Genomic DNA, 12,900 nt, shown 5'->3' on the forward strand with positions numbered 1-12,900 from the left:
CTGTGGATGGGCTGACCCACAGGGGAAAAGAAAGTGATGGTTTTATGAAGATATTTGTATAAGTTACAGCTACAGCCTTTTTGCTTAATACCTCTTTTCCTCAGTCCCTGTTTTCCTGTGCTCTGTTCTGTTTTTAAGGAATTAAGAGCATTAAGCATGTGGTGGATATATGGTGTAAATTTATTAAACAGTAAAGTTTTGATTTGTTGTTTTGCTTATTCGCTAAGTCATGTCCAACTCTTTTGCTACCCCATGAACTGTAGCCTGCCAGGCTCCTCTGTCCACGGGATTCTCCAGGCAAGAATACTGGAGTGGGTTGCCATTTCCTCCTCCAGGGGATCTTCCGAATCCTCCACATCTCCTGCGTTGGCAGGCAAGTTCTTTACCACTGAGCCACAAGGGAAGCCCAAAGTTTTGATAAGAGGTATTAAAAATCCATGCCACTTACAGCCCATTCTAACTTAATATAAAATACTAGGAAATGAGACCAAAATTGCCTTTGCATTGCAGTCAGTGCTGAAGGGAAAAAGCATTATTTTGCATTCCTTACTAAGATGAAGGGGCAATGTTTTCGTAAGCAGAAACTATCAAATGTTTATTAAATAAATGAAGCATAAAACAAGCTTCCCTGCAGTTTCATCCATGCCTGGATTTTAACAACCAGCATTTATCCCTGGAATGAGAAGTCCTGTTTGTATCCAGGAAGAAAGGCTCCCCAGGCTGCATGTGGCCTTGTTGGTTCTGAACAGTCTCTGTGACTAGAAACAAATGACTTGCTTTGCTATCTCACACCATTAACTGTGTTCCTTGTGGTGCTGGTTTTGATGGGAGGGATCAGAACCTGGGCTGGCAGCCAGGAGAGGTCATTCCAAGGGCCATGGCAGCACGTACAGGGGAACGGAGCCTGACAGACCAAAACAAATGGGGGACCAGGAGCTGAAGTGAGGCGCCCTCAGCAACACTGTCAGGGGTCTGTGGGGAATTCGTGTCAAAACAAAACTAGGAATTAAACTACCACATGACCCAAAAATCCCACTACTGGACATATACCCTTTCCATATTCCTCAGGTACACATGTACCCCAATGTTCCTAGTAGCACTATTTACAATACCTAGGACATGGAAGCAACCTAGATGTGCATCAACAGATGAATGGTAGAGAAGTTGTGGTACATTGATACAATGGAATATTACTCAGACATAAAAAGGAACCATTTTAGTGAGGTGGATGAACCTAGAGTCTGTTATAACAGAGTGAAGTTAAGTCAGAAAGTGTGAAAGTGTTAATCACTCAGTCATGCTTGACTCTTTGTGACCCCATGGACTGTAGCCCACCAGGATCCTCTGTCCAAGGGGTTCTCCAGGCAAGAATACTGAAAAGAGAAAGACAAATATCACATACTAATGCCTATATATAGAATCTAGAACGCTGGTACTGATGAACCTATTTGCAGAGCAGCAGTGGAGACCCAGACATAGAGAACAGACGTGTGAACACAGGGAGGGGAGGAGAGGGTGGGCCAAATAGAAAAAGTAGCATTGAAACATGCATGCATGCTAAGTCACCTCAGTCATGTCGCCTCTGTGCAACCCAATGGACTGTAGCCCATCAGGCTCCTCTGTCCATGAAATTCTTCAAGCGAAAATACTGGAGTGGGTTGCCATTTCCTTCTCCAGGGAATCTTCCCCACTCAGGGATAGAACCCGCATCTCTTGTATTAGCAGATGGGTTCTTTACCACTAGCGCTTATTCTAATTGCTGAAAGGTTGGAAAAATCAAAGAATGATCTAGGGAATTTATAATAACACTGAAAAATAAAATTACTTGCACCTTATCACACACACGCAGGTTATATTTTCCCCATGACCTGTTTGACCTTAGATATATCACTTAATAACTCTGGGTCTCAGTCTCCTAATCTGTAAAGTGAGGTACTGAAATCTCCTGCTGACTCGTTGAATTGTGGTCCATCGCCCCCGTGCTGTAGAGTTGGATTGTTATACGAAGGCTGAAGTAAGAAAACATACTCTCTATTGTGTCCGATTCACGGGAGGTACTGAGTCAGTTCATGGGGTGCTCTGTGATTACCTAGAGGGGTGGCGGGGGTGGCTGGAAGGGAGACTCAAGAGGGAGGGACTGTATGTATGCACATGACTGATTCACTTCATTGTACAGCAGAAACTAACAACACTGCAAAGCAATTATACTCCAATAAAATGAAAATTTAAAATAGAACGGCAAAAAAGAGATAAATGATACAATTCAATATATCAGGAGCTTTTTAGCCACTCCTTCCAAAATTCTAATGTAACCAATGATCTAATACTTAAAAGAAAAAACCTGTTAGAAAAGATTCTATGTTTGAATCTGCAGTTTCATTTTACTCAACAATTTGAATCCTAGTTGAAAATAATAATTATATTTTAGCTGTAACTGTTCTGAGGCATAGGCCAACTAAAAATTTCTCATTACATAATTGAAAATTATGTGGTTTGTCTCGATGTTGATTGACTTGGCTTGATGGAGTCCTGAGGGAAATCATGCCATTCATTTCTGATCAAATTCACATTCCAACCCACACATTCAGAATTCTCATTGACACCACTAAAGTGAAAGGAAATTGAGAACCAGATCTCTAAGAGACCAAATTGAAAGTTTCCTTTGGGTTTTTGGACCTAGGTTTTAATTGCCCATTTTAAAAATAAATTTTTATGTGCATTTATCTTTCAGTAGGATATTTTTTTTTAGTCTTCTGACTCCTAAAGAATAAACAAGATGTATTAAAATGTGAAAAAATACTTTCTGAAAGTGAGAGAAAGTAGACAGAAATATTCTAGAGGTTTTTTTATTAAAATGCCATTTTTGTTCACATGTGAGGAGAGTCCATGTGTGAAATAGAGAATATTAGGAAGACTAGCAACTTATTACAATTCTGTGGGAATCATGGGGTTAGGCTGCTAGAATTAGGAATCACATCCCAGGGCTTCTCTGATGGTCCAATAGTTAACACTCCCTGTTTCCACTGCAGAGGATATTTGTTTGATCCTTGGTCCAGGAACAATGATCCCACGTGAAGCAGGGTAAAACCCACACCCCCACCCCAAAAAAAGTATACACCTTTTAGTTTAGCAGAAACAACCAAGAACATGCTTTGAACAATGCATTTGCAAATGAGAACATGAGGAATTTTTCACTGGCACCAAATAAGAATGTTTCTAGGACATTACATAATTGCCCCATGAACTTAAAGTCAGTAAAGTTTGGAATATAAAAACTGATGTGAAAAAGTAAACTAGTCTACTGTAAGTTAAAAAGGAAAGCATATTCGTTACCTGGCTCAATAGCCACCATACAAAATGGAAAATTGATTTCCATTAGGTATTCACCAAAGTCACATTTCTATGGCCTGAAGAATAAAGAATCTTCTCTAGAAATATGTTGCTTCATGGTTATACCCATTTTAAAAGTCAACCCAAGGATAACAGTTGCTTCCTAATAGCTAAACCCAAAACCTGCTTTGTGACATTACCTGAGCAATGCTTATAAAGTACATTAATATGCTAAAAGTTACACAGACACACAATCCCAGTAAAACATGTCTACAGTGTGTTAATATTCCCAGGGAAACAAAATCAGTAACAGTATTTTGGAAGAAATCAAGGAGTATGAAGATAAATAAATTAGAAGTTGTAGGACATGGGGCCAGGAGGAAGGGTTTTGGGCAATTAGTACATATTTAAAATGGAAAATAGAAAGTAGAAGAAAGTGAAGTCGCTCAGTTGTGTCCGATTCTTTGTGACCCCACGGACTGTAGCCTACCAGGCTCCTCTGTCCATGGGATTTTCCAGGCAAGAGTACTGGTTGCCATTTCATTCTCCAGAGGATCTTCCCAACCCAGGGACCAAACCTGGGTCTCCTGCATTGCAGGCAGACGCTTTACCGTCTGAGCCACCAGGGAACTCTGAGGCACCAAGAAAGTAGAAGAATAAGTTAAAAATAATCAACAGCCCTTCTCCATTTCCTCTGATGAGAAAACAATGCAACAATGAAATCTTTTTCAATCTACAGGGAACAAAGGTATCCTTCTCTTGATGTCGCTGAAAAACACTGCACAAGACTTAACCCACATCTGTGTGATGAGGTGTGGATTTCAGTCCACACACCCACCTGTGCATGACAATGTGCCATGTGCTGAGACGTGTCTGACTCTGTGACCCCACGGGCTGCAGCCCGCCAGGCTCCTCTGTCCCTGGGATTCTCCCAGCAAGAGTACTGCAGTGGCTTGCCATTTCCTCCTCCCGGGGAATCTTCCCTAATCAGGGGTCGAACCTGAGTCTCATGTCTCATGCATGGCAGGTGGATTCTTTATCTGCTGAGCCATTTTCTTCAGAGCTACTCAAATCCAGCTCTGAGGTCTCTGCACAAAAGTAGCAGGAAGTCCAGTCTCCCTTACAATGGCAGTCCCTCCTTCTCCAGGAAGACAAACATTCCAGAATCCAAAGAGGCCAAACCAACAGACTTGTCCTTGTGACCATGGCTACCAGTTCACTGGGGTGGCCACCAAGAGCCTTGCTGGCAAGCCACCTTGTTTTGGATCCAGCAGTTCTGGGACTTCCACACAGGATAGCTTGTTAAAGCCTAGAGCTGCGTTTTTGGGGGGTGGGGGGTGGGGGGGGAGGTATCCTCCCTGTGTGTCCCAGTGGCACTTTCACAGCATAGGGTGGGGGGGCTCCATCACCCCAGGGTGACAGCTCTGCGGGGGTCTACCTTCTCCCCTCTCTCTTCCCTCTCTGCGCATCATCTGCGATCTCGAGCTGGGAAGGGCAAGAATTGGAAGGACAAGCTTCTATGAGCCTTTGAGCAGATTCTTCCTGCCAAACCACCAGAAACACTGGGGCCGATGCCCTGGCTCACTCTGCGCTTGAAGGGAGAGGCTGGCGGCCATCAGGGGAAAGAACAAATATAGACTAATGTAGGGACCATCTGTGCTGCACTGGCATTGCCCATTTCGTGGACCAGCGGGGATTCTGAGCGCCCACCCTGCATGGCGCTGCATGGGTCACCCCTCAGGCATCACCTCCCCCCTCACCCCTCCCCGCCCCCTGGATGTTCTGTCCCCAGCAGCCCTGTCCTCCCTCCTCCTCTTATTACTATTCTCCTTCTCAGCATGGGGCCTTTTCCCAACCTTAGCCTCAATTCCATCCTTTATTTCTCTTTCTTTCCTTTTTGAAAAATGAATTACTCTGGGAAACTTTTCAACAATTCCTCTCCAAGTATTATCACAATAATGACGTTTCCTTGGCGAAATCGACCAGTGGACTGACAGATATTAATATTTTATGATAGATCTGTAATTTCTCGGTAGAATTGCCACTTTTATCTGACTCTCCTCTTATTTTATCAGGCCCTAAATCATTGCATTTGGACTGGTGTGAAACTTGAACTAACGTGTCAGGTTAGGACACAATTTACAATGAAACTTTAGCTTCCAGAAGTGGAAAAGTAAATCAGTTTCTACAGTTTTACTTTTTATAACAAACCAGAATACAAAATTCTAGGAATTTCTCCTAAAGATTTACTTACACATGTGGAAATGATATATGTACATGATTTATTGTGGAAGTTCTGAAATAGAAAAATAGTGAAAATAATCTAAATGTTCACCATATATATAGATAGATACACAATTTTATGCTTAATGGAATAATGAGCAAATATTAGGAAAATAGAACAAGAAAGCTCTTTTCAATATGACGTGACCATTAAAATATGTTATGGAGGGACTTCCCTGGTGGTCCAGTGGCTAAGACTCCAAGCTGTCAATGCAGGGGACCTGGGTTCAATCCCTGGTCAAGGAACTAGATCCAACATGCCACAACTAAGAGTTTGCATGACACAATTAAAGTCTTGCATGCCACAACTAAGAGAACAGCCAAATAAATAAAAATAGATATAAAAAAATATGTTAGAGAGTTTTAAAAAGAATTAGGTAAAGACCACTGGATGTAGCATACAACCATTTTCACAGAGTAGGAAGAAAAATAAGATAGATTTATATTTGCTTCTATGACCATGAAATATCTCTGAAAAGATACATAAGGAAAAATCATGGTTGTTTCTGACGATACAATTAGAGTGGTGGGGAGCAAGATTCTTTGTAAACATGAAAACATACCATCTACTAAAAATATACATTTTTAAATATTCTAAAACAAAGACTAATGGGTAGACTTTTGGACTTCCATTTCTGAACAAACTGGAGTAATATGGCCCAGATTTACCCTGTCATCTGAAAAAAACAAGAAACAAATACACAGGAAACAGTGGTTTTTCAAGATACCAGACATCTGGGAATGAAGGACACCGATCCTGAGAGATGGGAAGAAATTAGGTGAGGCCTGGAATCATCCCCAGCTTGCTTACTTGAGAGGGCCTCCAGGCTGTGGTGTAAGGAGGGGAGCCCGGTGAGGTCAGCCTAACTTGGTGTGGAGCCAAGAGTTCGGGGAGAACAGGGCAGCTGGAATTTCAAGGGCAGAAGAGAGTCACATGGGAGGGAGCTCAGAGATCTCCAGAGGGTACCCCCTGAGTCCTCAGCAGAGAACTGACAAGAGCCTGTGCATGAGAAGAAACTGCCCACAAATGCAAAAGAACCACTAGAAAGAATCAGAAGCAACAGTGGCCAGAAGGCACCCAAGGCGGAGAAGAGAGTCTGTTCCCATCAGACTGAACAACCCGATGATCGCAGGACATTGATTGAAGCACACACAGGGTCTTGCCTTAAGGGTGTAAATAATTTGTAGATTATGCCTTGCTCAAGGCTTCCAAAAGGGTCAAACTATCTCCAATTGCATCCTGGAACAAAGCTGAAAAATGTTCCAAATATCCAGCACCCAAAAAGTTCTGTATCTCCAAGAAAAATTTATTACACAGGCAGAGAAGCACCAAATGCAATCATGAAAAATATTCAATTAACCATAAAGATAAGGAAAGGAGGAAAAGGAAACAACAGATGGGACATACAGAAAGCAAAGAAGATAATAGTTTTAAGCCAAATCACATGAAGAACCATATTAAAAATAAGTGATCTCAACACCCCAGCGAAAAAGCAGGGATTTTTAACAGCAAGATGCAACTATAAGCTGCCAACAAGAAAACCACTTTAAATATAGACACAAATAGTTTTAAAAGTAAAGTAAAAAGTCCTAACAGGTATAAATATTAATGTTCCGAAAGTATAAATCTAAAGAAAGTTGAAATGGCTGTGCTAATACCCAAGCAAGATCAATGCCTGAGTAAAGAATATTACCAGAGGTGATAAGAGTCATTTTGTAAAGAGAATGAGGTCAATTCATCAAGAGCACATGAAATTCCTAAACATATACGCACTTATTAACAGAGTTACAAAATGCATGAAGCAAAAACTTGATAGAACAGAGGAAGAGATAAACAAAACCAGAATTATAGTCATAGATTTCAATATCCCTCTCAGTAATTGATACAACAAGGAGGCAGAAAAATCAATAAGAATATGGAAGATTTGAACAACACTATCAACCAGGTTTACCTAATAAATATTTATAAACCACTCCATTCAATGGCAACAGAATACATTCACACAGATCACAGTCTGACCCATTAAAAAACCCCAATAAATTTTAAAGGATTCAAGTCTTTCAAAGTGTGTTCCCTAACCACAATGGAGTTGCATGTAAATCAATAACAGAAAGATCTCCAAAAAAACTCTCAAATAGGTGGAAACTAAACTACATACACTTATATAACCCATAGGTCACAGAAAGAAAACAAAAGAGAAATTATGGAGTACTTGAACATGATGAAAATGGGAACACTGAATATCATTTTTTTTTTTTTGTAGAATTCTTCTAAAGTAGTGCTTAGGGGAGACTTATAGTACTAAATAGCTTTATTAGAAAAAAGTCTCAGATCAATAATATCAGCTTCCACCCTAAGTAACTAGAAAAAGAAGAGAAGATAAAGTACAAAGTCAGTACAATAATTAAACTAATGAAACCCACGGAGAAATCAATGAAATATAAAACTGAAAACAATAGAGAAAAATCAATGAAACCAAAAGTTAATTCTTTAAGCAGATCAATAAACTTCTAGCCAGACTGACTAGGCAAAATAAAGGAATAACATAATTTGCTCAGCACCATTCATTAATCATTGCAGAAATGCAAAACAAAACCATAATAAGATACTACCCTGCCCCTGTTATAGTGACTAAACTTCAAACTGCCCATATCAAGTGCATGAGGATATGTGGCAGTTGGAACTCAAATACAGCTGGTGGGAATATAAAGTTACAAGCACTCTGGGAAAGTTTCTTAAAGGTTAAACCTTTAAGAACTGTTACACAGTTCTTACTAAACTGTTACACAGTTTCTTAAAAGGTTAAACCCACACCTACCACATGATTTAGTCATTCCACTCCCAGGCTTTTTCTCAAGAGAAATGAAAGCATATATCCACACAAAGATTAGCACACAAAATTCATAGCAGCTTTATTTGTAATAATCCCAAACTGGAAAAAAACCCAAACGTTCATCAGTGGGCAAATAGATAATCAAACTATGGTATATCCATGCAAATAGAATACTACTTAGCAATAAAAAAGGAAGAAACTATTAAGACATTACAACAAGAGTGAGTCTCAGAATAATAACATGAATGAAAGGAGTCAGATGCTCCCAAAGAAGAGTACATACTGTATGATTTCATTTATATAAAATTCTAGACAATTCAAACTCATCAGCTGTTGCTGCTGCTGCTAAGTCACTTCAGTTGTGTCCAATTCTGTGCGACCCCATAGACGGCAGTCCACCAGGCTTCCCCGTCCCTGGGATTCTCCAGGCAAGAACACTGGAGTGGGTTGCCATTTCCTTCTCCAATGCGTGAAAGTGAAAAGTGAAAGTGAAGTCACTCAGTCCTGTCCAACTCAATGACCCCATGGACTGCAGCCCACCAGGCTCCTCCATCCATGGGATTTTCCAGGCAAGAGTACTGGAGTGGGGTGCCATTTCCTTCTCCATCAAACTCATCTACAGAAGCATAAATCAGTTATGTCCTAGAGGAAAGGAATGAGAAGAGGGTCAGGAGGGAGGGAGGGATACAATGAGGATACTTTGGAGGCATGATAGATGTGCTACTTTTTCCTGAATGTAATGATGGTACCCAGAGGTATCCATTAGTCAAAACCTATCAATTTTTCCACTTAAAATACTTGCAATTCATTGCATGACAACTATACCTTAGTTACACTGTTCAAAAGAGTAATAGACAAATATGAATAAATACATAAACAAAAGGTTTGTTTCTTACCAATCATTCACACTAATCAAGATAGGAGATGCTAATTTATCTAGGTCTTGGAAACATCAGTGAAGGTAAGGGGGTCCATTTGAATTTATTTTATTATGCCTCGAACTAACTAAAGATACATCCCAAGTTTAGTTTTTTATAAACTCATCAAGAAAACAAGATGTTGTGTTTCCAACAAATCATTTACAATAAAAAATATCAATCTAGGATGTTCTCTTCCCAATATCTATACTAGTTCCATATCTATAATAGTAGTAACTCTAGTTGGGAGATTTAGTCTGCACAGTGTAAATTCTGTTGCACCCTGGTCTCATGTCTTACACAGTCAAATGAGAACACATTGGTAGGACTTAGGATCTTTCCATTTGCGGTCCAGATTGAATAGAACAGACAATTTCTTTTTTTAATTTTTTGAAATGCAGGTGTATTTTGGCCAAAATAAACACAGCTCAATGCCATGTTCCCTCAATATTACTGGATATTTTCGTACATTCTAATGATTTTTCTTGCTGTGTTTAAACTGATGTCAACCAAGTTTACTTCCAGTTTTGACCATATCTCTGGTCTAAGAACATATATACCCAGCTGCATTCTGAATATCCTAATTTCCCCAACACTCGGACGCATCATCTTCCCACACACCTAAACTAGTCCCTGTCCCATTAGATCCTGAATTAACAAATTAGGTACGTGCAATTCCATTATGACTATTGCTCTTTGGGGGTTTCCCCAGTGGCTCAGCAGTAAAGAATCCTGCAATGCAGGAGATGCAGGAGATGCATGTTTGATCCCTGAGGGGAAGATAACCTGGAGAAGGGCATGGCAACCCACTCCAGTATTCTTTCCTGCAGAATCCCATAGACAGAGGAGCCTGGCAGGCTGCAGTCCACAGGGTCACAAGGAGTCAGACACGACTGGAGCAACTGAGCATGCACGCATCGCTTTTTTTTAACAGTGAAGCAAACTACATATTATGCTGGGTTATGTCTCAATTATGTTTTACAATTTATTATTAAGGATTGATACTTTCTAATCACTTAAGCCCAAGCCCCACAGAATCAAAGATGACACAGATGGATCAAATACAATCATTGAGGAACTGCCCCCAGGACATGGTACCATGCCAGTCTGTCCCAGCTACAGCTGTGACTCCCTCTGAAATTCAGTGCATGGAAAATGGGAAAAGAATATACTGCTGGAGAGAGAGCTAAAGTAAGGCACATCTGGTCCCAAGCCTTCTATTTCAAACAGAGTTTTTAAAATGCATGAGATCCTTTGCGTTATTATTTCAATCCTGCTCACTTTCCTAGGGGAGAAATAAATCCCTCTTCCTGTCTTGTAATCTTTCCATCTACAGAGAGCATACACATATTTTTTAAAACCTTAAACTGAAGTGATTAGGCCAAGTACCATCGTAACATGCAAAGTCTCTGAAATACACAACACACTTAAATAAATTCACATTTATGTCCCTCTAGAGCATCATAGAAAGTTACCAACGGCACAACTTCAGTGAGTCTGTAAATTGGTGTGTCTTATTTACTTAGACATTTTTAAACATGTCTTCAGTATTTAGTGTCTTGTACCTATATGTACAAATATCCTTTGTTTCCAAAAAATCTTCAGAAGTGTCACAAAAATTTTATTGATTGTGTGTGTTTTTACAGATTTGCTTGGTCTGCATGAAGTGTTCTCTAGTTGTTTTATGTAAACATTTATGTCGCTGTCTCTCTTTACCCGGGGTAAAGAATCCTCCTGCAGTGCAGGAGACTCAGAGATGTGGGTTCAATCCCTGAGTCGGGAAGATCCCCTAGAGAAGGGAATGGCAACCAACTGCAGTATTCTTGCCTGGGAAATCCCATGGACAGAGGAATCTGGTGGGCTACAGTCCATGGTGGGATCCTGGTGGAATCACAAAGATTGGGACACGGCTTAGCAACTAAACAACATCAACTCTCTTTAGATATTGAAACAGAAACAGCATTGTAAAAGGCTTTGGAATCAGCCACAGTGCCACCACCTTCCTGGCCCAGGCAGGATGCTGGGCCCTCCCTCGTCCTGTTCTCCCAATAGAACACAGGGATGGTATTCCTAGGGCTGCAGTGAGGATTAATCAAGGGAACTGGACAAGAATCCCACAGAAGAGCCCAGCACATAGTGAACATTCAAAAACACAAGAGCAAGGACTTCCCAGGTGGTCCAGCGGCTAAGACTCCAAGCTCCCAATGCAGGGGTCCAAGTTTGACCCCTGGTCAAGTAACTAGACCCCACATGCCACAGCAAGTGTGTGCATGTCACAACTAAAGACCCCACATGCCACACCTAAAAAATCCCACATGCCACAACTAAGACTCGGCGCAGCCAAATACATAAATATTAAACACACATACACATGTGAGCTGACTCCTCTGGCAGTCCAGTGGTTAAGACTTCATGCTCCCACTGCAAAACAGCGGCAAAAACATTAACAAAGAATAATAATAATAACAGAAAAACTGAAGAGCTGCTCCTGAGTTTCAAAAAAATAACATTTTAGGGCAGGATCCAATGATTATAAATTACCTCATTACATAGTAATGTGACTGCAATGCATCCTAGCAAGAACAGAAAACTTGAAATTATTACTTGATCAAAAGAATATTTCCTAGAAAGATAGACTTTTAAAAGAACATCATTAAAGTGAAAAGACCTAGTTTAAACTCCAGCATCGGCATGCTAATAACTAGTTCTGATTGGTTATTTTGTTCTGACCATCTCATAGTCTGTTAAATGGACATGACCTGGAAATGGTAGGTGCATGGTGAATACATAAGAGAAATTAATTAAAGCTACGGTCTACAACTGCGTTTTCTATGTTTTTATGTGTCTGATAGCATAAGATCTCTTTCACTTTGAGGAAAATCCATAAAACCACTGATTTTCCCAACATATGAGTCACTAGTCATCATATACTTCTCTCTGATGACAAACACACCGAGCTAATGTGTGTCTCCACGGGGTGTGAGTGGCTTGAGAGCCTGAACTATGGAGTTCAAAGCCCATGGGGGTTCCAGGAGCAATCGGAAACCCCGTGAGAACTCATGTACACTCACAGAAAACCTGTGCTGAAAACCTCTGTGCAGTGACCACGAAACTTAAAGTTTGCTATTTTTACCCCCAAGCAAAATGCCAGGGTCCCCGATGCTCAGAGCCCTTTAAAGATGGTTTTATTCCTTTCACAGGTCTCCCGTTATGGCTGGAGGTCTCTTTGCTGTGGATCGCAAATGGTTTTGGGAGTTGGGTGGCTATGATCCTGGTCTGGAGATCTGGGGAGGAGAGCAGTATGAAATTTCTTTCAAGGTAAGCCGTCAGCACCCTTGCCACACTAGGTCGGCCTCTTTTTGACAATTCTAATGGAATGGCGACATTTCGTTTTGTGACCTATGTTATAAATTGACATCGAAAACAGACATGTCATTTTCCCACCCCAGTTTTTGGCTGAGAGAGGCTACTTCCTCCTGAAGCTTCAGAGAGACGCAGTCATGCCATCAAAGTCAAGCAGAGGAGAAAGAGCTCGG

At 40.7% G+C, this 12,900-nt stretch overlaps 1 protein-coding gene across 1 annotated transcript in view; it reads left to right on the top strand.

The window, feature by feature from the left end:
• GALNTL6 (polypeptide N-acetylgalactosaminyltransferase like 6) overlaps positions 1 to 12,900 on the top strand; it is a 1,391,526-nt gene that overhangs the window by 1,238,817 nt on the left and 139,809 nt on the right. Inside the window, exon 7 of the mRNA XM_065908367.1 lies at positions 12,565 to 12,682. Coding sequence (XP_065764439.1) covers positions 12,565 to 12,682 — 118 coding nt within the window. The remainder of the gene's footprint in view (positions 1 to 12,564; positions 12,683 to 12,900) is intronic.

Source organism: Muntiacus reevesi, chromosome 17 (assembly GCF_963930625.1).
Source record: "Muntiacus reevesi chromosome 17, mMunRee1.1, whole genome shotgun sequence".
Taxonomy (NCBI): Eukaryota; Metazoa; Chordata; class Mammalia; order Artiodactyla; family Cervidae; genus Muntiacus; species Muntiacus reevesi.